This window comes from Muntiacus reevesi, chromosome 3 (genome assembly GCF_963930625.1).
Source record: "Muntiacus reevesi chromosome 3, mMunRee1.1, whole genome shotgun sequence".
In the NCBI taxonomy this organism is placed as follows: Eukaryota; Metazoa; Chordata; class Mammalia; order Artiodactyla; family Cervidae; genus Muntiacus; species Muntiacus reevesi.
This window is the reverse complement of record NC_089251.1, coordinates 439785-462035: the sequence shown is the minus strand read 5'-3', so window position 1 is coordinate 462035 and position 22251 is coordinate 439785. Positions and strand designations below refer to the sequence as shown.

The 22251-nt window shown below is 63.6% G+C and overlaps 3 protein-coding genes across 6 annotated transcripts; 1 reads left to right on the top strand and 2 right to left on the bottom strand.

Moving 5' to 3' along the window:
- Nucleotides 1-1286: 1286 nt before the first annotated feature.
- Nucleotides 1287-11791, bottom strand: TPRN (taperin). Its single transcript, XM_065928010.1, has 4 exons — nucleotides 8245-11791; nucleotides 1970-2198; nucleotides 1769-1875; nucleotides 1287-1666 (listed from the first exon to the last, which is right to left on the bottom strand). Exons 1-4 carry the CDS (start codon nucleotides 10168-10170, stop codon nucleotides 1604-1606), a joined length of 2325 nt encoding a protein of 774 aa, XP_065784082.1. The 5' UTR covers nucleotides 10171-11791; the 3' UTR covers nucleotides 1287-1603.
- Nucleotides 11792-12330: 539 nt separating this feature from the next.
- On the bottom strand, nucleotides 12331-13605 carry TMEM203 (transmembrane protein 203). Its single transcript, XM_065928015.1, has one exon. It carries the CDS (start codon nucleotides 13603-13605, stop codon nucleotides 13195-13197), a length of 411 nt encoding a protein of 136 aa, XP_065784087.1. The 3' UTR covers nucleotides 12331-13194.
- Nucleotides 13606-13870: 265 nt separating this feature from the next.
- On the top strand, nucleotides 13871-22207 carry NDOR1 (NADPH dependent diflavin oxidoreductase 1). 4 transcript variants are annotated; one of them, XM_065928012.1, is made up of 14 exons: nucleotides 13871-14114; nucleotides 14496-14524; nucleotides 17831-17928; nucleotides 18898-18996; nucleotides 19082-19183; nucleotides 19262-19471; nucleotides 19732-19853; nucleotides 19979-20199; nucleotides 20867-20974; nucleotides 21049-21163; nucleotides 21241-21387; nucleotides 21478-21596; nucleotides 21666-21760; nucleotides 21853-22207. In XM_065928012.1, exons 1-14 carry the CDS (start codon nucleotides 13874-13876, stop codon nucleotides 21995-21997), a joined length of 1851 nt encoding a protein of 616 aa, XP_065784084.1. In that variant the 5' UTR covers nucleotides 13871-13873; the 3' UTR covers nucleotides 21998-22207. The 4 variants fall into 4 exon arrangements, with proteins under 4 accessions (XP_065784084.1, XP_065784083.1, XP_065784086.1 ...); XM_065928011.1 differs by having other exon boundaries at nucleotides 19708-19853; XM_065928014.1 differs by having other exon boundaries at nucleotides 14447-14524.
- Nucleotides 22208-22251: the final 44 nt, after the last annotated feature.

Genomic DNA, 22251 nt, shown 5'->3' with positions numbered 1-22251 from the left:
AGAGTGTGGGGCTGCCAGATGCAAACCGCACCCCTGCTCAAGTCAGAACACAAACCCTTCCCAGCTGTTATATGGTTCCTTTGAAGGAGAGAAGAGGGCCTGGGGTGACTTCCCTCTGTCCAGCCTTGGCTTTAGGGATAGAGGTGAGGGTGCTCCTGAGCGTTTCCTGTGACCCTCTGCCACCCCCTTCCCCTGAGCCTATCATATAGCCCACACTTCAGTGAAGGTGCTGCTGGGCTTGGCCTCTAGCGTAAGGCCGGGCCCAGGGGACTTGGTTGGCCTTAGAGCCCAGGGGAAGAGCTGCTCTCCAGCCCAGTGACTCCGAGTGCTGCCAAGCAGCACAGCACCCGTGCTTCCCACTCTGGTCACGAGCGGCCTCCGTGCAGCCTGGGGTCCAGCCCTCCATCCTGAGTCCTCTCTGGGCCCATCTCCTTGGCCTGTCAGCCCACCTGGGGTCCCCACAACTGCTGTCTCTTAGGGCCAGGCTGATTGGGAAGCACGTGTCAATTGAAAATGTCTACAGAAGCCTGGGCCCACTCCTCCAGGAAAACACCTTTCTCCTTCCCAAGCCTGGCCAGGTGGCATTTCTCCTGGGCTTGACACTCCAAGAGGAAAAGATACGCCTTCGACCGCTGGATTGTGAATGGCCTGGCTCCACAGGCAGCCAGTCCAGCCAGGAGCCACTCCCGTTCCTTGTCACCTCTTGTCAGTTTTCCCTGCGAGCAGGACCCCAAGCGAGTAGTCAGCTTGCCGTGGCCTTCCTGCAGGCTCCGGTGGGTCCGAGAACCTTCCAGTCTAAACAAGCAGCAAGGCTGCCTGCCTGGCCCTTCTCTCTGCACCCCCAGCCCTTGGCCGTTCAGGAAAATCTTCAGACCCGACAGCTGTAGTGCTCCCGCTCCCAGGCCCAGAGTTCCAGCCCCTAGAAAGCTCGCCTGGCGTCCCGCCTCCCACCACAGCTCTCACTGAGCTGCTTCTGGGGGGCAGGGGGAGCCCTAGAGACTGGGGGTACTCACAGGGCAGGCACAGGGAAGACCCCTGCCCAGCCAAAGCGTGGCTGGGAGGGGAAGCGGGGCAACAAGGGCCACAGGAGTGGCGAGGAGCCTGGGCCATGCTACGTGGTGTGGGGCGCCATTTAGGGCCACCTCCCTGGGCACACAAGTCCATGCTGGTCCTCCATCCGACCCCGGATGGGTGGCCTCCCCCACACTGCCTCGATGTAGCCTCGCAGACAGCACCCCTGCGTCCCCTCTCCCCAGCCCAGGACCATGCAGGAAGGTAGAGGCAGTTCATCCAGTGTTGTTTATTGAGTCCGTCATCAGGCGGGGAGAGACTTGCTGATCATCAGAAACAGTGGCTGACGTGGGGGTGTGGGCTGGGGAAATCCGAGTCCCGTCGGCCTCCACCTGGACACACCTGACAGGACCCACCCCTCCCCACAGGCAGTGCCCGCAAACCAGGGCCAGGAGTCCCGGGCGCCCCCGGCTCAGGCCCTGAGCACCGGCCTGCTTGTGAGGCCCCAGGCAGCGTGCGCGGCACATGGGTGGGCAGAGCCTGGCAGGCCGGAGGGCGTCAGCCTTGGCCGTGCTGGTCGGAGGACGGGAGGTCAGAAGTAGAGGGCTGGCTCACTTCGGAAGTCCGAGAGGTCGTTCTGACCGGCGGGGGTGAGCTGAGAGAGCGGTGTGGAGGCAATCAAGGGCACGTCCAGGCGTTAGAACCCCCATCTCGCCCATCTTCCCTGGGTGCCCATCCACCACCCGGCCCTGCTCACCATGACCTCCTTGGGCGGGGCCTCCTCCACTCTTGGAGTTCGCTCCTGCACCTGCTCCGGCCACTTGCTGAAAGCCACGGAGTGCTTCGGCGTGTAGCTGGACAGGCCTGCAGGCCAAACAGGTGGACATGTGGCTGCAGTCCGACGACCTGGGCCGCCCCACCCCGCCGTGCCCGCCCGCCCACCCTGACAGGCACTCACTGGAGCTGCCGTCCGGCAGCCGTGGGCTCTCGGGCCCCACGCTGCTCACGAACGTGGCCCGGGGCAGGAAGAGCATGAGGTGCTTCTCCGGCACGCCGTCAGGGCCAGAGGCCTCCGCATCCTCCTCCACGTCCCCCTCCTCCTCCTCCGCCTCCTCCTCCTGCAGGGAGCTCTCGGGGGGGTACTCAAACGTGGTCTGCAGGCTCTTGTCATTGAAGGAGATCTTCATCTGGGGGCAGGGGGCGCATCAGCGAAGGCCCCACTGCAGGCCTTGGGGGTCCTCCAGCTGGACGGAGCTGGGTGCAGGGGGCCCCCGGGGTGCAGTGGGATGTCAGACCAGAGCAGGAGGCCAGCACTCCATCGGCCCCGCGGCGGGGGCTGCCCTCATCAGGGAAGACCCTCCACCTGGACCCTCGGGCCTCAGGGTCCCCTCACTCCTAGTGACCACCGCTCCCAAGGCCCAGACCCCAGCTGCACCAAAGCCCTAAGCCAGGGGGTCTCCAGACGCCTCCAAGGCGCTTCCCAGGGTCGCAGGTCTGTCTCCCAAGGGAGGCAAGGCACCAGTCACATCTCCCGGCCTGAGACTCCTGGCAGGAGCAGGTCCAGCTGAGGCTGCACCTGGGAGCCCACCTCTGTGCTTCCAGCAGCCCCTCCTGTCATCTGGGGCCTTCCTCCAGGCCTGAGTTCACGTCCCAGCTTGCCAGGCACCAGGATGATCCTGCCTGCCCTGCTCAGCACAGACCACCACTGCTGGGCCAGGCCCCCAAGGGCCCACGTGAAGTCAGGCAACTGCCCTGGGCCAGGCCCGGGAAGGGGGCACCGAGTGCCGTCACCATTTTGCAGACAGAGGCAGCCGGAGGCTGCGCGGAGTGGGGGTCAGCGGCCCTCTTCTCTCTTTGCCCGCCCTGTCCACGCAGCAGGCCCCAGGAGTCCACGCCCAAGCAAGTCCTCCCCTTTCCGCCCACAGGCCTCCGAGCCCAGTCTGTGCTGCGGGCGGGGAGGGGCCGTGGGGTCCGGACCCTCCCTCTCTGGGGCCCAGGGCCAGGCTCCCACTGCCTGCTCGCGGGGCTCGGCCGGCCAGGCGGGGTGGTAATGAATACGGGAGCCGCCTGCCCGCAGCAGATGCGAGCAGCCCTACTGGAACTCGAAATATTAAACTCCAGGGCACAGGACACCACAGTCAGCTCAAGTTCCTCCTCTTCCCCTGGAAGGAGCCGAGGAGGCAGCCAGGCCCCCAGGTGAAGAACCCTGGGCCTGGGGACAGCAGGAGGGGAAAGGGTCTCAGAAGAGTCAGGCTTGCGATCCTGGGCAGCAGAGGGCCCGGCCTTGGGGGACATGCTCGGGGCTGCCCAGGAGCGGCCGGCACTGCCCTGCTGAGCCAGGGTCCAGAACGAAGGGCAGGGCTCTTGCCACCTCCTGTGGGCACACACAGCTGTGGGCAGCCTTGCCCGCCTCTGCCTGGCCCGCAGACACCAAGTGGGCAGAGGTCCCGAGCCCAGGAGCTGCTGCCCTCGCCACAGCCATCTGCCGGGGTCCAGCCTCGGCAGGATCCAGGGGGTACCCTCAGGATGAATGGCGTCGGCGAGAGAGAGATGTGAGACCAGCCTTGATAGGGCCAAGTCTGCGAGGGAGAGAGGGAGAGAGAGAGAGAGGGAGAGAGAGAGAGAGAGAGAGAGGAAGAGAGAGAGAGAGGAAGAGAGAGAGAGAGAGAGAGAGAGTGACCAGACGGGGGGTGCAGCAGAGTCTGGCAGAGTGTGGCAATGCGTTATTTTTTACCCTGGCTTTTATACCCTAAATTAGTACATTTCTAACGGGAAGATAGTTTAACATTACATCAGCTTGTTCTTCAAGAAACCAGGGTGTTTTCTGCATACTTCTTTGTTTATGAGGGTCTTGTACATTATCTTCTGGCCTTGGGACCTATTGACATTTTATGACCTAGGTGAATGCAAAGCTGTTTTCCGTAATCTATTCTTTAATGAACACAAGGGTCAGTCCTTTTGCAGAAGTTATCAGTTAAATTTATCTAAAAGGTTTACCACACAAAGACTCTGCAGCTCCGGTGAGGCACCCCCTGTTTAGCATTCGTGGTTAAAATTAACAATTCTAAAGTCTTATTTTTCTAAATCTTTAACTAAATCTTTAACACTTTTAGAATAATATTTTTATGTTCTCTAATAGGGCTTCCTCACCCCCGAAGGGCTCTGTGCCTATTAAGGCCTTTTGTGTGATCAGGTTCTTTATGCTGTTTATGATTAAGGTGTTGTGAGCAGTCATGTGCATTAGTAAGCATTTGCCAAGCAGGCTAGAATGCCAGCAAAGGGGTCTAAATTGAAACACTCCTTTCATCCTGGATAATCTTATAGGATACCACCGTCCGGCGGACATATTAATTAAAGTTCTAAGTTGATTCTGTTTGGAAAGAGATCGGGGAAGGCCTTCTACCCGTGTCACAGAAATTAGGGAGTAGTCTATTGAAGCAAGCATCAGAAAGACAGATATCATCTTTAAGGTGAGCACTGGGGGCAGTTTTTCGGAATCCCTGAAAACCTGATCCGCCTTGCCCGTCAGGTTTTCTCCCTCATGACCTTGTCACGGGTGGGATCTCATGTGCCGGCTCCCGGCAGCTGTCCACACAGATAAGCAGTCAGGGAAACGGGCAGACCACCACCAGGGCCGGGTAAAAGCGGGATCGAGGTGTTCTGTCCCCAGACGGGCCCCACCTGGACCTTCCGCTGCCCCCCTCCCGCCTGGGAGGCCAAACGGAACAGAGAGCTGGCACAAGGGTGGTTGCCAGAGTCCACAAGTGCCCACCCACTGCCGGGGACACTGGTGCAAGCCTGGAGCCTCCTGCACTCAGCTTCCCTACTGGCAGGGGCCTGCCCTGGGTTGGGGCTGCCCATGACTCGGAGCGTCCCGCCTGGCAGCTGTGTGCGGTGATTCCGTGGCCCCTGTGGGGGTGGAGTCAACTGGCCACCCCCCCTCCACCGCCCCCGGAACTGGCCCTCTGAGACCTGGGGCCAAAGACCCCAGGAGGAGTCCAGAGCAGGAAGGGGCTGCCCGGCCCAGGCCCACAGGGAGCGCGCCCCTGGACACACAGGGTCGTCCCCGAGCACCCTGGGCCCTCTGCGCCCATCCCCCCGCTGGGGACAGGGCAGGGCCCGCGTCCAGGGCCCGGAGGATTAGCATGCTCTCATCAGTCCGCGTGACCGGCTGCCAGCGGGACACCGAGGGGGGGCGCAAGCAGGCCCCGAGCCTGGCACGGCCTGGCCAGGCAAGGGCCGGGCAGGAGGGGTGTGCCCACAGGTCTGGCTCAGACAGCTGGGGCGTGCCGCAGCGCACGTCCCACCCCCCTTCAGTCCCCAGGCTCCGCGTGAGCGCAGTTCTGTGGGTCACAGGACACCTCGTGACTCATGGGTTGGGGGGCCCCGTCTCCAGACCCCAGGCGGACAGAACGGGCAGGGGCTACAGCCAGAGGCACCTGCACAAGCCTGGTCAGCTGACCGGCGGGGACTTTGCCCTGGATCGCCAGCGGGAGGGTCCTGGCCCCGCCTACCTCACCCTCGCCGCACCCCGTCCGGCACGCCCAGCCGGTTACTGGACAGTGTCCACCCTGCATGTCTGGGCTGGGGGCTGGGCTCCAGCGGCCCCAGCCGGGGGTGAGCACCCGCCCCACCCCGTACCCCTGCACCCACCGCCCCCCACTCAGCCCAAGCTCCAGGGGCCCAGAGGACCCGCGCGGCCCCAGAGGAGTTCCCATGATGGCTCAGGAGAGACGCCCTGAGTCGAGGGCAGCCTCCCCGCCCCGAACGCCATCAGTGGGGAAGCTGAGAGGAGGGTCCAGGCCTGTTTCAGCAGTCCCAGGCTCTACAAAGACCACACGGACGAGTGGGGGGTGGGGGGCAGTGGGGGAGCAGTGCCCCAGGACAGTGGCACCTGGGGCCTGAGAACCAGAGGGGGGGGTGGGTGGTTGGAGGCTTGGACCTGGACACGAGGCTGAGGCCCTGCGGGCATCGAGCTGGGCTGGGCGGGCAATGGGCAAGTGAGGAGGTCAGAGGGGAGGGGAGAGGCCCACAGTGCCAACCCCAGAAGGCTGCCCCACCCGGGGAGCCAGGGCTGGGGCAGGGGTGAGAAGGGCGTGGCCACCCCTCCCCCAGCAGCCAGCGGGCCCTGGCAGCAGGGGAGGTAGGCCTCTGTGCCTCTGCCCAGAGGTAACTAACTGGGGGCCATGTGAGCCCCCCAGGTACGGCTCCTGTGTGCACGGCTGGCTGGGCGCCCACAGCCCAGGGCAGGGCTGCGCCCTCCACGGACGTGTCACCGGCAGCCTCTGCCCACATGAGGAGCTGCGCCCCACTGTGCCCCGGAAGAGGCGGTGGTCTAGCCCCCGACATCCTGCCGGCCTCCGGACCCCCACGTCCCTGGACTGTGGGGTTGGCGGGGCGGGACAACGATCAAGTCCCGGCTGGCTGGAGCGGGCGAGCCGAAGCCAGGGCGCAGGGGCAGCAGGCGGGCGGGGCCAGGCCGGGGTGGCCCAGCTCACTGAGGGGCTGGGCGGCCCCACGCCTCCGTCCCACCCGACAGGCGTTCCGCTCTTCCTGGAAAGGGCAGCTGGTGCTTGCCCAGGCAGAAACCGCCCGCAGCACTGCGTGCTGCTCTGACGGGGCCCAAGCCAGACCGCTCGGCCATGTGAAGCACCATCCATCTGGACCCCCAACCCATGGGGCTGGCACTGGGGTAGGGACCAGGTTGGTCCGAGGGCCAGGCCAGGCCGGGGCCTGCTTCCTCCCGTAACTTCCTCCCCTCCTTCTCACCGCAACTCAACCACAGGCGACCCCCACAGCCCTGCCCCCAGGCTTTGGGCTGCAGCCCTCCGGACCCAGGAAGCAGCAGGCAGGCTCCCAGTGTGAGGGCCCTGGGGCTGGGACGGGGGGCTCAACAGAGAGCTCCGTGACCTCCACTGGCCTCGGGCCCACCCTCTGCACGGCAGGGCGGGAGCTACTGCCTCCACCACCCGAGGCCAGCAGGGGAAAAGAGCCTCCAGCAGCAGTTGGGGCCAAGGGTCAGGACGAAGGAGCAGACGGGGGAGAGAACAGGCATGGGGGTGGGGCTGTGACCGTGGCTGCCGGAGGGCCCGGACAGAGGGTGAGGTAAGGTCAGGCGGGCAGGACAGGGCAGGCGTGGGGGGCGCCGGAAGCGCGGCGGGGGATGGGCGCGGATGCCTGACCAGGCAGATGGAACAGCAGGAGAGGGTGATACAGGGAGCAAGGGCAGTGCCAAGGCCGACCCTGAGGCAGGAAGTGGAAAGGAAGCAGGCAGGCGAGGCGCCACGTCTAATGAGACAGCGCCAGCAGGACAGCAGGCAAGGGGGCTCCGGCGACACCACGTCACCGCCCCCCACGGTCCCGAAGACACTGAGGCGAAGGGCAGAGGCAGCCTCAGAACGAGCAGAGAAAGAGAGGCCGACCCGGGGAGAGTGCATCTGCCCGCAGCACCTGCTGACCGCAGTCCTGTGGAGCTGGCCTTGGAATCCGCCCCGGGGTAACACACTGCTGCCGGAAGGGCCGGGAAGAAAGTGAGGAACGTCCGCCTGTGCCCAGGGGGTGCCAGGCCGCCAAGACGCCAGGCACTGAGGCTCCAAGAAGGCTCCTGGCCCTGCACCTGGCCTCTCCTCCCCAGTGAGGGCAGCCTTTTCATCGCTCCCCAGCAGCTCACCCCAGGCTCAGACCAGCCTGCCACACGCCAAGGGCTCGGTCAACCCTCACTCAAAGCCAAGTCCTGCTAAGCGCGAAGCCGGTATGCTCTCTGGGGAGCTGAGAGTAGGAGTCCCACCCCATCCAAATCAAAGGGCTTCCTGCCCCTTCTCATTTCCACCCTGGCCCCTGCTACCTGCATAGGCCAGGACACAGGCCAGGACCTGAAGAACATGCCAGGCCACTCCTCGAAGCCAGGGCCCACCTGGGACAGGACTGCCCAGCCAATTCCAGAGAAAGCCACGAGCGTCAACAGGAAGACACGGCCCTGGCTAGACCCGCCATACCCACCAGCCTCAGTGTACAGAGCCCCTGGGTCCCTAGGATCCCACTGGGACGCGTGCCAGCGACGCCCCCAGCCCAGACTCTCCTGGAGCGCGCACAGCCACCAGCGCCCTCTGGTCCACGCAGACGCCATCCCACACCCAGCCCAGGTGTCCTGGAAGCAGGCCACAGGCTACACCCACAGATCTGTGACCTGCCACCTCTCCCCCTCCCTCTGTGGACTCTGCCCCCACCACTCACCTTCTTTCTCGAGGAGCCGGCCTTGGTGAGACAAGACTTCTGCAGCGCCAGGTAGCCGCCGATCACCTCGATCTCGTGCACAGTGGGGTAGCGCTTCTTCAGTGAGGTCCCTGCGGCAGCGGGGGGCTCCGAGGCTCTGCCTGGCTCGTCTTCCTCAGCCTCCCTTGGCCTGGCCTCGCCGTTGGCCTGCACAGCCCCTGGCTTCCTCTTAGGCACCACTGTGAAGGTGTTGCCACCCCGATGCTGGAGCTCTGACAAGGACCCAGGCCTGGTCGGATGCGGGTGGTACTGGGGAGGCGCACCAGCCCCGGAGCAGGGCAGTTTGGCTTCTTGGGGGACCTCGTCCTCCGAGTCCACCTCATCAATGAAAGTGATGGGCAACCCTGGCCGCCTAGGCTCCCTGCCGTTCTTGGCCAAGCCAGGAGTCTGGAAGCCCTGGGCGGGCTCAGCTTCAGCGGCGGCCCGTGGAGATGGGGGTGGTGAGGGCGGCCCCTGCCACCTGACAGCAGGGTCCACAAGGGTAGCAGCTGGAGCAGGGCTGCCCCCCTCCACGATTCTGGGGGGGCTCCTCCCACCTGCAAACACACCATCCACTCCAGGTACCTGCTGGGCTTCATGCTCTGGGTGCTGGGAGGCCCAGCCAACTTTTTCCTCTGGAGGCGCCACGGACCGCCTCCCTTCCCCAGGAGGAGCCCCAGAGGTCTTGCGCTTGGGGATGACTACAAAGGAGTTTCGAGAGTTCACTCGAAGGCTAGCCAGAGCCCGGGCCTGGAGGTCCCCGGCAGGGATCCTGCCCATGTCTGGCTTTGAGGCCGGCCGTATCTCGAAGGAGTCATTGGCGCTGGTGGCCGCGGAGACCCACTGGCGCTGGCTGGGAGTGGCACTGGAAGAGCTGAGCGTGGGCAAGGCCGGAGCCGCGGCTGGAGTGGCACTGGGGGTCGCCGGGCTGGGGGACTGGTGAGCGGGGGCCTCCCCCGACTCCACCTTTGGCTTCCACTCGCCTGGCTCAGGCGCGGAGCCCTCAAAGCCGTTGGCAGCGCCGGCCCGGGACTCCGGGGCCAGGGGCCCGTTGGGGAGTGGGCGAGTGCCCGCACTATGGCGCAGGCCCCGAGGGTGGACAGTGAAGGAGTTGCTGCTAGTCTTGTGCAAGAAGCCGCTGCGCCGGGGCCCGGGGCCAAGGCCTGAGCCGCAGCGCTCCGGATCGGACTGGAAGCAGGCGGCGCGCTCGCCCACGCGCGGAACGTCCGGGCCGGGAGAGGGTGGCGGCGCGGGGCGGACGCGCTCCGGGCTCCCGCGGCGGCGCGGCGCGGCCGGCGGGTCGAACTTCTGGAGCAGGCGGCTGACGCGGCCGGGCGTCGGCGGTGCCTCGTACACAAGCACCTCCGCGGCGCGGATGCGGGCGGTCCCTCCGGGACCGAGGCCCGGGCTGGGCGCGGGCCCGGGCGGAAAGCCGGGCTCCGATTCGATGATGAGGATGTTGTCGGCGCGGATGGTGCGCACGCCGGGCACGCGGCAGTACAGCTCCAGCAGCTGCTCCGCGGGCCGCGCTCCGGGCCCCGCCGCGCCCGCGCCCCCGGCGCGCCGCGCCCCGTGCCGCCGCTCCGACTCGAGCCGCATGAACGGGTTTTCGCGCAGCGGGCCCAGGCTCTCGGCCAGCACCAGCGGCTCGGTCACCGGCCCAGCGGTCTCCGTCGCGCCAGCCCCAGCGACCGGCGCCGCGCCCCCGCCCAAGGCCGCCAGCTTAGCCCGCTTTCGCTCGAGGATCTCTCGCTTCCAGGCAGGCATCGCGGCGCGGGGCGCTGGGCCCGGCCGTCCCAAGCCGGCCATGCTGCGGAGTGGCCGCCGGATCCAGCGCGCGCCGAGGACTGCGGCCGCCGCCCGCCGCCGGCCTTCGCGCAGCTGCCACACCCCCGGGCCACCGCCCATTGGGGGAGAGGCCCGTTCAGGCCCGCCCCAGCCCCGCGGCCCCACCTATGGCAGGGAGGATAGCCGGCCACGCTGATTGGAAAGCGTTCTCCTCGACCCCGCCCTCCCGCCGACCTCAGTGGACAGCGCCCAGCCCCGGAGTGGGTCCCTATTGGGGAGGCCCTTGGACACGCCCGTGACGCCTCACGCCCCTCCAGGGAGGCCCACACTTCCGCCTCTGCTCTCTGGGCTCGCCGCGCCCAGAAGGCGGAGCCAGGAGGGGGCGGGTTCTGCCCCGCTGGCAGGCCGGCCGGACGCCTGGGCCCCGCGTCGCGGTTCACCTTGGCTGCTCTTGGTCTGTCCGCCTGTTATCCCAGGGAAAGCGCAGTGGAAGAAGGGCCAACCCAGGACTGGAAGGCTGTCCCGCTCCCGTGAGCGGTACGCCGGTTGTACGCCAGCCTCCCTCTTCCTGGCCCAGGTGCCTATGGGTCTAAGGACTGCCCACCTGCGGTCCTGGGTCTCCCGCGGGACTTAGCGGAGATACCAAGGGCTGAAGCCCCACCCAGTGCGGAGTAATCGGTTTCTCAGGAATCTCTGGTTTTTGCCGGTCCCTAGAATCCACTCTTGTTGCCCAGACAAGTAGTGGAAACTATTCACCCTTGGTCATCCAGGGCACACCAAACACGAACGGGAGTGTGGAAGCCCGTAAGGCACACGAGCAGGCCCACAGCGCTCCAAGGCAGACAGGGCAATAATAGCCGGGACACGTTCCATTCACCTGATGAACCGCCCCCATCCCAACGCTGCCCTTGAGGGCACACCTTCTCTGTGTACTTGCAGGAGGAAGTTCACTGCTCCAGGAGAGCTGCACAGAGTTCTTTCAGGCCTGCTGGAGCCAAGGCGAGGAGGACAAATTGGGGGCATGGGCAAGGACAACTGTCCCCTGCCTTTCCATCACCTGCCTACAGTCAACAGATGTTCACAAATGACACTACTGCCTCTCGCTACACTCACTTTTCAGAGACCAGGCTCCAAGAGCACCTGGGCCTCTGCAAAGACCCAGGGCAGGTTTCAATTCAGAGGCCCTTCTCCACTTCCATGTCCCATGGCAGTCTGCAGCTATCACTGCAATAACAGTACTTGTAACAGCCCAGTCTATCCAGCTGGAGAAAAGAAACTGGATTTCAGCCTTCCAGGGCTCAAGTGTTCCGTCAGGACTCTCCTTAAATCACCTTCCCGGAAGGAAGCTGAACATTTTGCACTCATCCCTTGTATGCTGACAGGACTACCTAAACTACCAGAATTCAACAGGACAGTGATAAAACACACAAACTAAAAATAACATTAAAAGGAAACCCAACCCCAAGGGTCAGTTTGTATCTGGTTTTGACACAGGTTATGCCGATGCTGGGTAGGAGACATTTCTGTAGCTGTGGCACAAACTAGACGAGCCTCCAACTCAAGCATCTCAGTGGTTCAGGCCATGCAGCATCCATCCTAGAACAAGAGTCCAGAAAACATGGGCAAGACAGGGGGTAATTTAGTCCAGCAGTTCTTACTAGCAACAGCTTTTTCCTCCAGGAGATTTGGGAATGTCTGGAGACACTGGGCTGTCACATGTGAGGGGTGCTCCTGGCATCTGGTAAGTGGGGATCAGGGGTGCCATCGAACACTCTATGATGCCCAGGACAACCTCTCCCTGCGCGCGCACGCGCGCGCACACACACACACACACACACCCAAGAGTGATCTGACCCAAAGGCCAACCGTGCCAAGATTGAAAGGCCCTGTACACTGCAGGCCACATTCATTTCTGTCACATTGTTTTTACAACCCTTTGAAAATATAAGTTATTTTTAGCTAAGGGCAGTACAAAAACAGGCCCCGGGTCATAGTCTGCTGACTCCTGCTCTGCAGGTCAGCAAGGCCTACAGAGACTCTGATGTCACACAAGCTGCCTGTTAAGTCCTCAACATGGGCCCACCCCCGGGGGGTTGTCTTCACTCTGGCTCCCCAGGGAGGAAGCAGGGATTTTCTCCGAGGGAACTACCCTCCCATTCACCCAGAAGGCTCGAGCCAACTTTCAGCCCTCTCTTACAACCTCAGCTCTGTAACCATGTACACCACACGGCAGGGAGCATCTCAGCATTAACCCTCAAAAGGGCAAGCAACCACTGTGTGTTTCAGCAAAACATTCTCTTATTTTATTTTCATCTCAGCAAATGTTCTCATTTGGCACCTAACTGGCATCAAACCAAAGCCCTCAGAGTGACAAGCATGGGCTGAGACCAACTGCAAACTTCCCATGTGTAGGCCTCATTGCCTATTCACACCAGAACACCTGTTCCTCTCTCTGGTCCCTTAGTGGCCTAAATGTCTCAGGTGCACTAACACTGCTGGCCACAAGGTGGTGGGAAAGCTGGGGACAGGAAGCCAAGCAGTGCATTGAAAGCGAGTTCTTTTCTCAGGCGACAGATCTCTGGATAGGGTCCGGTCACACTTATTCAACATCCTCCTGTCTGCCTGGGCTGGAATGAAGAAAAAGCCATCCTCCACAGTGCCACTGGGGAGAAGACACAAGCTGGTTTACACTTTTTAGAGCTCAAGCATCTAAGAAAGTCTTGTCTGGGGAGGTGGGGACAGCAAGCACTCAGGTCAGCAGTGCTGGCCAGGGCAAACCCCGAGTCCGGCTTTGCAGCCTTTGCACACGGCGTACTTTGCCAGGATCCATGAAAATACTCAAGAGCCCATCAGGATATTTTACTTATATGCAGTTTCTGTCAGGAGTTCAGGATTGTCTGGCCTTCTCAGGATCCTTCTAGGGATCTCAGTTCAAGATTCAAAGCGTAAAATAAGAGAGAATACACTTTCAGAATCAAGGCTGCTCTTTTTAGCCCAGCTGAGGGAACAACTTCAGACATGACTGACTGAAAACCAGGCACGCATCAGGGCACAAGCTGGCTCTCAGACTCAGATTTCTCCTCTGGTGTGGTAGACATGGGGACTCGGCGTGGGTCCCAGCATTCCAGCCTATCTTCTGCGAGGCTAGTTGACCCGGCAGGCACGGATCATGAGCAGCTGCAGAAGAATGAAGACCGGAGACGTGATCAAGCCGAACCAGAGCTCTCGCGTTTGCTCCACCAGCTTCTGGCACAACAACATCTCGAAGACGAACTTGAGGCTGAGAACTGTGAGGACCCAGAAAAGGCGGAGCACGGCCAGCCGCTTCTCTCCATCCTGGAAGAGTCGCACGGAGACGATGGTGGTGAAGTAGGTGCTGAGCCCGTCAGCAGCGAAGAAGGGCACGAAGACGTTCCACCAGGAGAGGCCAGGGGCCAGGCCGTCCACACGCAGGGCCAGCAGCACGGAGAACACCAACAGGGCCAGCAGGTGCACGAAGATCTCGAAGGTGGCGAAGCCCAGCCACTGCACCAACTCCCGGAGCGAGAAGAGCATCGCGCCGGTTGGGCGCAGGCCGGGGCCCGGCCGAGCGTCCCAGCTGCCGGGCTACGCAGCCGCGCCCTCCTAGCCTCGCTGGCGCCCGCCGCCGCCGCCGCGGCCAACGAGAGGCAGCAAACGGCCCCACCTGCCCCGGCCCTCGGCCCCGTCGCGCGGCCGATCCCCCGGCCCCGACCTGGGACCCCTCACAGGCCACCCGCCGACGCCCGCCGCGCTCGGACGCCATGCCCCGCCGGGCGCGGCCCTAGGGCGTCACTTCCGGCCGATGCCGGAAGTCGGAAGTCGGAAGTCGGAGCCGGTCGCAGCGGCCACGGGCTGGTGGCGAGTGCTGCGGGTCACGTCAGGAGTTTGGGGTTCCCCGGGGTCAGCCCATGCCGAGCTCACGGCTCCTGGTGCTCTTCGGCAGCCAAACGGGCACAGCCCAGGATGTATCGGAGAGGCTGGGCCGCGAGGCCCGGCGCCGGCAGCTGAACTGCCGGGTGCAAGCCCTGGACTCCTACCCGGTGGTGAGGGCTCCTCGGACCTCGGCGGGGACACCCGGCGGGCTTGGGGCGCTGGCCCCCAAAGCGCTCGACCCCAGAGGGCTACGCTTCGTCTGAGAGCGGGCACTTGCGTTACGGCAGATTTAGGGGCCGGGAACGCTGGGGAGCAGCGGCCAGTTTAACGCATGGAGACAGGGGAGCGGTAGGAGGGGAGCCCGAAAGAGAAGGCAGGCCGGCAGCTCGCGAGCGCTGAGTCCCTTTGCCCCATTCCTCTGAGAGACGGAGGGGAGCCAGGCTGCTGGGAGGATGCCTGGCCATTACAGCCCGAGGCCTTACATATGTGTCTTTTTGTTGAGGTGAATCTGATTAATGAGCCCCTGGTGATATTTGTTTGTGCAACTACAGGCCAAGGAGACCCCCCGGACAACATGAAGGTAAGGCTGACCTGAAGTGTGCTCGGGGGCTCAGATCCTTTCATTGCCTGGAAAGCCTTGAGAAGCACAGTGAATAATTGTTCTCCTGTGGATTTTGGAGGAGATCTTTGGGTGGAGCAGGGGGTTCTGGGTATCCTTCCTAATAAACTCTGCACCACTTTAACTTTTCATGTTTTTCCCAGGGCTGTATATAAATCTGGTATGGGTCTTGTGTGTATTTCAAAGCTCACCTTCAGGGAACATTTTGCCATTCTTTGACCATCTTTTGAGCACATATTGTATTCCAAGCATAATCTAGTGCTGGGAATCCAGCTATGAACCCAGTAGTCACATTTCTACCCTCGTGAAACTCAAAACATAGCAAAAGCAAGAGTTTAATGGGTAGTTACAATGCCAGAAAAATGCATGCTCTAACAGAAAGTGCTTGATGTTAATGGGAGCATTAGTTAGGGCTGCCTCCATCAATCTGCAGGTTCAGAGAGACCTTTCTGGAAGAAAAGAGGCTAGGCTAAGTCTTGAAGGATAATTGGGGCCAGCCAGGCACCAGGCAAGAGGGAGCAACGTCTGCAGAAGAGGAGAAGAGCCCAGCCATGGAAGAGTGGAAAGCGGTTCAGGATGGTCAAACCAAGGAATGAGTCAGGCTTGGAGGGAAGAAGAGGAGTAGGCAGCCAGGTTGGATCCCAAAGAGGTCAGCAGCCACAGGGAGGCAGAAGGATTTGAAATGAAGGGCCTGGAACCCATGGGGTGATGCAGTCACATGTGTATTCTAGCAAAAGCAGCCCCTGTCTGCCGGGGGAGCAGGCTGCAGAAGAGCAGGAACCAGGGTGGTGGTGGGAGCTGGGCGCAACGCAGCCAAGAGCCTGAGGCTCGAGGCCGGATGGTGGCAGAGCAGAGTGGAGCAGACGCCCTCCAGAGGTGTTAAGAAGGTAGAGTTGATTGAACATGGAATCGTGGGATCGAATCTCGAAGATCAGAAAGAAGGTAGAATTAAGACAGCGATTTGGGCCTAGGTACTAGGACGGATGGTGAGTCCACGCACAGAAGTAAGAGAATCAGAAGGGTAAGATGCCCGGACGTTGTCCAGGTGGAGACGCGCAGTCGGCCTGGAGCTCCAGGGAGGATCCTTGGTGGACGCACATGTCGCAGTGGCCAAAATATGGAGGCGAGAGGAAGGAAGTGCCTCCCTGCCCCAGGACGGGCTGCCCTTAAAGACAAAGGCGTGGAAGGAGGAGAAAAGCCGGTGAGGGGCAGGAAAGTGGCCCCAGCAGCGAGAAGAGGGAGTGGACCATCTCCAAGGTCGAGGGCAGAGGGGTGACTGTCTCCAGAGGATGGTTTCTGGCGCTCAAAGCTGCAAGGAAATGAAGTAAGGTCAGCAAAGGGACGGCTGGCAACCTCGAGCAGGGAAGCGTTTAAGGACGTCTGCACATGAAACAATTCAAAAACGCTTATGCTGTGAGTGGGGTTAAGGAGTTAAACAGAATAGTTGTGAGATAGAGAAACCCAGGCGTGTTTAAATGCTGGTAGGTGCAAAAGGCAGAAGATTGAAGAACAGGCTTGGAGTGGGCATACCAGCACAGGAGGAGGTGCAGGAGAGGAGGCAGCTCTGGGGAGAGCAAGGCAGGCGGCGCGTGGCGGATGTCAGAGACCAGGGTGTGGAAGGGGCGGGGGATAAAGACCTCCATCAGGTCAGCTGGCAGAGGTCCTGACTTTACAGTGGAAGTTAACAGCATCAACGTGGTGATGGTCACACCGGGATGAGGGTGGTTACAGGAGGGCCGGATGCCAGGATGGACACCATGGAGGGAGTCAGGATGGGGCCCTCCCAACCCAGCGCAGAACAGGCCTAGGAGACCCCAGCCTCCTTGTCACCATCCGCCGAGCCTCGCCCCCCCTTGGCCAAGAAACCCACTGGTGACAGGCCCAAACTTGGGGTTTTCTGTCATCTTCTGAAGCACAGACCACAAAGAATGACCACGGGCTCAAGGAAAGACCACTGGGAAGGACGGGGACCAAGAGAAGCACACGCAGAACCAGAGGAACAGGCAGAGCAGAGCTCCATTTGCAAGGGGTGGGCGAGCCTGGTGCCAGAAACGCAAAGCCTGGGCAGGGCAGGAGCTGAGGAGACCACCCTAAAATGATGCCAGGTCAGAAGACAATGTTGAGAAAATCTCCCAGAAAACATAACAAAGTTAGGGAACAAGAAAGATGACATCAGGAGCCCAAGATTTTCCCAGCAGCCCCGCAGCAGGAACGAGAGTGGTGAGGGAATCACCACAGAAAGTGTCAACAGGACTGAAGGCTGGGTCTCCAGCCCTCAAACCCGCCATGTGCCCAGGAAGGGCTGGCGGGGTGTGAACCGGGCTCCCGCTAACACCCGACTCGTGTGGGTTTCAGCTGTTGGAAGTGCAGAGTGCCCAGGTGTCTGGGGACAGGGCAGGGCCCAGAGGGACACTGGCTTCCCAGCAGTGCCCACCCAGCTGGACCAGCTCAGAGCAAACTTTCAGGGGCCTGAAGAAGACAGTGTCAGCCTGAAGTGTGCCCCACTGTCTGCCAGCGGTGCAAGGGGAAGCCCAGCATTTTGACACCTAAGCCATGAGAAGCTCATCATCCCTGGACCCTTTCTCAGGAAATATCTTGAGGCTTTCCACAGCCTTCAGGAGACAAGATCTAAGCAGGAGATCTCAGAAGCCCCTCTGGGCCTGCAGGAAGACCAGGCCAAGGCGTGGAATGGGCGGCGCTCCCGCACAGGCTGCCCAGTGGTGACCCTGTGGTCAGGGAAGGAGAGGGACTTGGGCGCCGACCTGGGGGCCGCCTGGGACGAGTGGCCGCATGGAGGCGAGGGCGCCCCCGGGGAGGGAGGGCAGTGTGGGACCTAGCTGGCCCTGCGGGGGCGGGGCATAGGCACAGGGCAGCCTGATGGCCTGCAGCTCCAGGCCCAGGAGGGAAGATTCCCCTGAGGAGGGGAGCCAGACCCGAGAGGGGCCTGGGGGTCTGCCGTGAGGCCCGAGGCGGGGCTGAGAGCTGCCGGGCCGTGCTGCCCGCACGCTGGGCAGTGGGGGGCAGGCCAGCAGCTGCCCCGCTGGTGACAGCCCCGCCAGGCTCCCCCAGCCCTCTGCGGGCAGCACTGGAGCCCAGCTCTGGCACTGGTGCCAGGGTAGTATTCTTCCGCTTTACCATTTTGTGCCTTTCCCCAACTTTTTCACTACTACAGTAGAACAAGAAGAAGCGGTCTTGTTGTAATAACAAAAGCGTTAGGTAGGAGAGCAGAGCCCAGGAGAGGCCTTGAGCTCCCCTCTCCCACTGCAGAGTTTCTGGAGGTTCATCTTCCGGAGGAGTCTGCCGTCCACTGCCCTCTGTCAGATGGACTTCGCTGTCCTGGGTCTCGGGGACTCGTCTTACACCAAGTGAGTAAGGGAGGGAGGGCCTGACCCCGCATCCACACGGTGTCCTGGCGGAAGGGTGCGTGACCCAGCCCCCAGGGCGCTCCCGCGAGGCTGTGGCCCTGGCCACACGTCCTGGCCCCACAGATGCTCCTTGGTGCCACCTTCTTCATGGCCAGAAGCCCTGGGCTTGAAAGACAGGCCGGTTCATGCAGGAAGTGGGCAGGGCAGCCAGTGGGGGGGGCGGGGGGAGCCTGGCTGGGGCCACGCCCGACACGGTCCAGGCAGGGCCAGAGCCAGACCCCAGGGGCTGAGCCAGCGTCCTCTGTCAACACGTGATGTAGGGCAACAGGGGACCCCGGCTCACCCTGCCTTCATAAGCAGCCTTTGAGGAGGGATTCGAGCTTACCACGAGCACGGAGAACAGGGAGGTGTGAGCAGGCAGGGTGCAAAAGAGCCCGGCCCCTGGGAGCCATTCCGTGGCCACCTCTGCTTTGCTTCCTTTCACCATTGTCGCGGCACGCCTGTGTCCTGAGCAGAGTGCTGTCGCTTTGCACTATTCCCAGGGAAGTACTGAGAGCTTTGTGTTCAAGGGTACACATAGCGTGGGGCTCCTGAAACATTAAAACCCCTAAGTCTACAGCTCGGAGCTGAGGGAGGGGTCGCTGGGCACAGACGCCTCCAGAGCCAGATGCAGCCTGAGGCCTGCAGCTGTCCGGGTGAAAAGGACGGAAAGTGGGTGGCCTTGTGACCCTCGTCTGGGAAGGGTCTGGGGGTTTTGTTCAGTGCATAGTGTAGACGTCTGTTCCCACTGCCGGGCACACCCATGGGGCGGGTTAGAGACCCTTCTGCTCCTCCCAGGGAGGCGCTGTCCTTCAGGGAGCCAGCGAAGGAACCTGCGGAGCCTTGGGAGCCTCCACCCTGTGCAGTCCTCTGGGCGTGTGCCTCCCGTACCTGCAGGCCCGGGGCCAGCACCGGCTGTCTTCTCTGCAGGTTCAACTTCGTGGCCAAGAAGCTGCATCGCCGGCTGCTGCAGCTCGGGGGCAGCGCCCTGCTGCCTGTGTGCCTGGGTGATGACCAGCACGAGCTGGGGTGAGTGGGTCGCAGGGTGGGGGTGCCCTCCTGTGGGCCCGGACGGGAGCAGGGTCCCCAGAGCGGTGTGACCTGCTCTCTGCAGGCCCGACGCCGCCATCGACCCCTGGCTGCAGGATCTGTGGGAGAAGGTGCTGGGGCCGCTCTCTGTGCCTCTGAACCTCGACCTGAGCCCTCCTGGAGTCCCGTAAGTGTGGCCGTGGGGTGGCACCCACTGGCACAGCAGACCTGGCCAGCGGTCTGATGAGTGTCTGCCCCTTCACAGTTGGCCCTCCAAGTTCACCCTGCAGTTCCTAAAGGACACCCCCAGCTCGGGCCCTGAAGAGCTGTGTGTGGCCGGAACAGACCCTCAGGGACCCCCTTCAGAGCTACAGCCGTTCCCGGCACCCATGGTCAGCAATCAGAGGGTCACGGGGCCCTCGCACTTCCAGGATGTGCGGCTGATTGAGTTCGACATCTCGGACTCTGGGATCAGGTGCGGGCCGGCCCCGGGGCCCCGCGGAGTCAGGGCTGCATGAGGGAGCCACGGTCCGGGGTTGAGCCACTCCTCTCCCAACGCTGGCGCATGTCGGGCCGAGAGCAGAGATGACAGCTGGGGAGGCAGGACCCACCCGTCCAGGGGCCCCCTGGCCCCCCTGTTCCCCCGCCTCCTTCCTCTGCGGTTTCCTGGAGCCCCCAGCATCCTCCCCCCGCAGGCGGGCCCCTCCCCAGGCCCTGGCTGTCCCTTCCCCACAGCTTTGCAGCCGGAGACGTGGTGCTGATCCAGCCCGAGAACACAGCCAGCCACGTCCAGCAGTTCTGCCAGGCGCTGGGCCTGGACCCCGAGCAGCACTTCACGCTGCAGCCCCGGGAGCCGGGTGAGCCTCCGAGACCGAGGCGCTTGCACACTGCACTCCCCCGTGCCCCCCCCCCCCCCCCCCCCCCCCGGCGCCCTGTCCCCGCATCCCCGTGTCCCCGCCCCACAGCGTCCCATCCCCTGCAGGTGTCGCCTGCCCCGCGCGGCTGCCACAGCCCTGCTCCGTGCGGCGCTTCGTGTCCCAGTACCTGGACATCGCCAGCGTCCCCCGCCGCTCCTTCTTTGAACTCCTGGCCTGTCTCTCCCCCCACGAGCTGGAGCGGGAGAAGCTGCGGGAGTTTGGCTCTGCACGGGGCCAGGAGGAGCTGTGCGAGTACTGCACCCGACCCCGCAGGACGGCCCTGGAGGTTGGCAGGGGCCGGGGGAGGCCCTGGAGGCGGGCAGGGGCCAGGGGAGGCCCTGGAGGCGGGCAGGAGTTGGGGGAGCGCCTGGGACTGGGCCAGAGCCCGGGGGAGGGCAGGAGCTGGGGATGCGCCTGGATCTGGGGCCAGGGCCCGGGGGAGGGCCTGGAGGTGGACACGGGACATGGGAGGCCCTGGAGGCGGACACGGGGCATGGGAGGCCCTGGAGGCGGACACGGGACATGGGAGGCCCTGGAGGCGGACACGGGACATGGGAGGCCCTGGAGGCGGACACGGGACATGGGAGGCCCTGGAGGCGGACACGGGACATGGGAGGCCCTGGAGGCGGACACGGGACATGGGAGGCCCTGGAGGCGGACACGGGACATGGGAGGCCCTGGAGGCGGACACGGGACATGGGAGGCCCTGGAGGCGGACACGGGACATGGGAGGCCCTGGAGGCGGGCGGGGGCCGGGGGAGGCCGTAGAGGCGGGCAGGGGCCGGGGAGGCCCTGGAGGCGAGCAGGGGCTGCGGGGAGGCTGTGGAGGTGGGCAGGGGCCGGGGGCCGGGGGAGCGCCTGCGGCCCGCAGGATGACCCCAGGGGAGGGCGTCGGCTGGCGAGCGGGCTGGGACCTTCGCTGCAGCCGAGGCTCCCTGCTGCTCTCCCCCCAGGTGTTGTGCGACTTCCCCCACACGGCTGCTGCCATCCCCCCAGACTACCTGCTGGACCTGGTGCCCCTGATCCGGCCTCGGGCCTTCTCCATCGCCTCCTCTCTGCGGGTGAGAGAGGAGGGGCCGGCCTCGTTGGGGCGGGGGCACCCCAAGGGCAGGGCGCCCACTCTCCGCTCCCCCAGGCCCACCCCTCGCGGCTGCAGATCCTGGTGGCCGTGGTGCAGTACCAGACCCGCCTCCGGGAGCCCCGCCGTGGCCTCTGCTCCAGCTGGCTGGCGTCCCTGGACCCTGCGCAAGGTGACCCTGGCTCTTCGGGGTGGGGGGTTGGGCCCTGGCCCTGCGAGCCTCTTCAAGCCGCCTCCCTCACACCATAGGACCTGTCCGGGTACCCCTGTGGGTGCGGTCTGGGGGCCTGACGTTCCCAAAGACGCCAGACGTGCCTGTGATCATGGTGGGGCCTGGCACCGGCGTAGCCCCCTTCCGAGCAGCCATCCAGGAGCGAGTGGCCCAGGGCGAGACCGGTGAGCAGAGTCTGGGACAGGGAGGTGGCCGGCTGAGCCCCCGAGTGCAGGTCCTGGCTCAGGCCCTTCTCCCCGCCTCCCTCCCCCCAGGAAACGTGCTGTTCTTCGGCTGCCGCCGGCAGGACCAGGACTTCTACTGGGAGGCTGAGTGGAAGCAGCTGCAGGCGAGGGGCTGCCTGACTCTGGTCACGGCCTTCTCCCGAGACCAGGTGTGTGTGCCGGGCGGGGGGCAGAGAGGGACGCCCAGGTGCAGACTCAGACCGTCCCCCGTCCCGCAGGAGCAGAAGGTATACGTGCAGCACCGGCTCCGGGCGTTCGGGCCGCTGGTGTGGGAGCTGCTGGAGGGCCGGGGCGCCCACTTCTACCTGGCAGGGTGAGCCTGGGCCGCGGGTGGTTGGAGGGCCGGGCCCCTGGGGACGCCGGCTATGCTGAGCGCTGTCCCTCCTGCCCCTCCTGCCCCTCCAGCAACGCCAAGTACATGCCGGCCGATGTGTCCAACACCCTGCTGTCCATCTTCCGGGAGGAGGGCGGGCTCTCTAGCCCCGATGCGGCCGCCTACCTCGCCCGGCTGCAGCGGACACTGCGTTTCCAGACCGAGACGTGGGCCTGAAGGGCCATCCTGCTGTTGGCCGCAGCCACCCTGCCCGACTCGCTCTGGGGGCTGTTGCTGGCTCTCGCCCTGTCTTCTCCCAGCTGGGAGGGTGGTCCGCTCGCCTGCACAGACTTCAGCAGTAGGGGGAGGCCCTGGGCAGCACACACCTGCCCGCCCAGTTCCAGGAAAGCCTCAGCAATAAACACCGGGCTCTTGGTGGCTGCTTCCTACCTGCTCTTCTTTGTGCGGAAGTGGGCCTCGGGTGGTGGGTG

Excerpts from the sequence above, each read along its gene's own strand:
- TPRN (XM_065928010.1), bottom strand. The coding sequence starts at position 10,170 with ATGGGCGGTGGCCCGGGGGTGTGGCAGCTGCGCGAAGGCCGGCGGCGG. Across the intron at positions 1,876-1,969 it reads GCTGCCGGACGGCAGCTCCA|GCCTGTCCAGCTACACGCCG; the intron begins GTGAGTGCCTGT and ends TTTGGCCTGCAG. Across the intron at positions 1,667-1,768 it reads CCCCGCCCAAGGAGGTCATG|CTCACCCCCGCCGGTCAGAA; the intron begins GTGAGCAGGGCC and ends CCGCTCTCTCAG.
- TMEM203 (XM_065928015.1), bottom strand. The coding sequence starts at position 13,605 with ATGCTCTTCTCGCTCCGGGAGTTGGTGCAGTGGCTGGGCTTCGCCACC.
- NDOR1 (XM_065928011.1), top strand. The coding sequence starts at position 13,874 with ATGCCGGAAGTCGGAAGTCGGAAGTCGGAGCCGGTCGCAGCGGCCACG. Across the intron at positions 19,472-19,707 it reads ATCTCGGACTCTGGGATCAG|GCCCTGGCTGTCCCTTCCCC; the intron begins GTGCGGGCCGGC and ends GCCCCTCCCCAG. Across the intron at positions 20,975-21,048 it reads CCATCGCCTCCTCTCTGCGG|GCCCACCCCTCGCGGCTGCA; the intron begins GTGAGAGAGGAG and ends CCGCTCCCCCAG.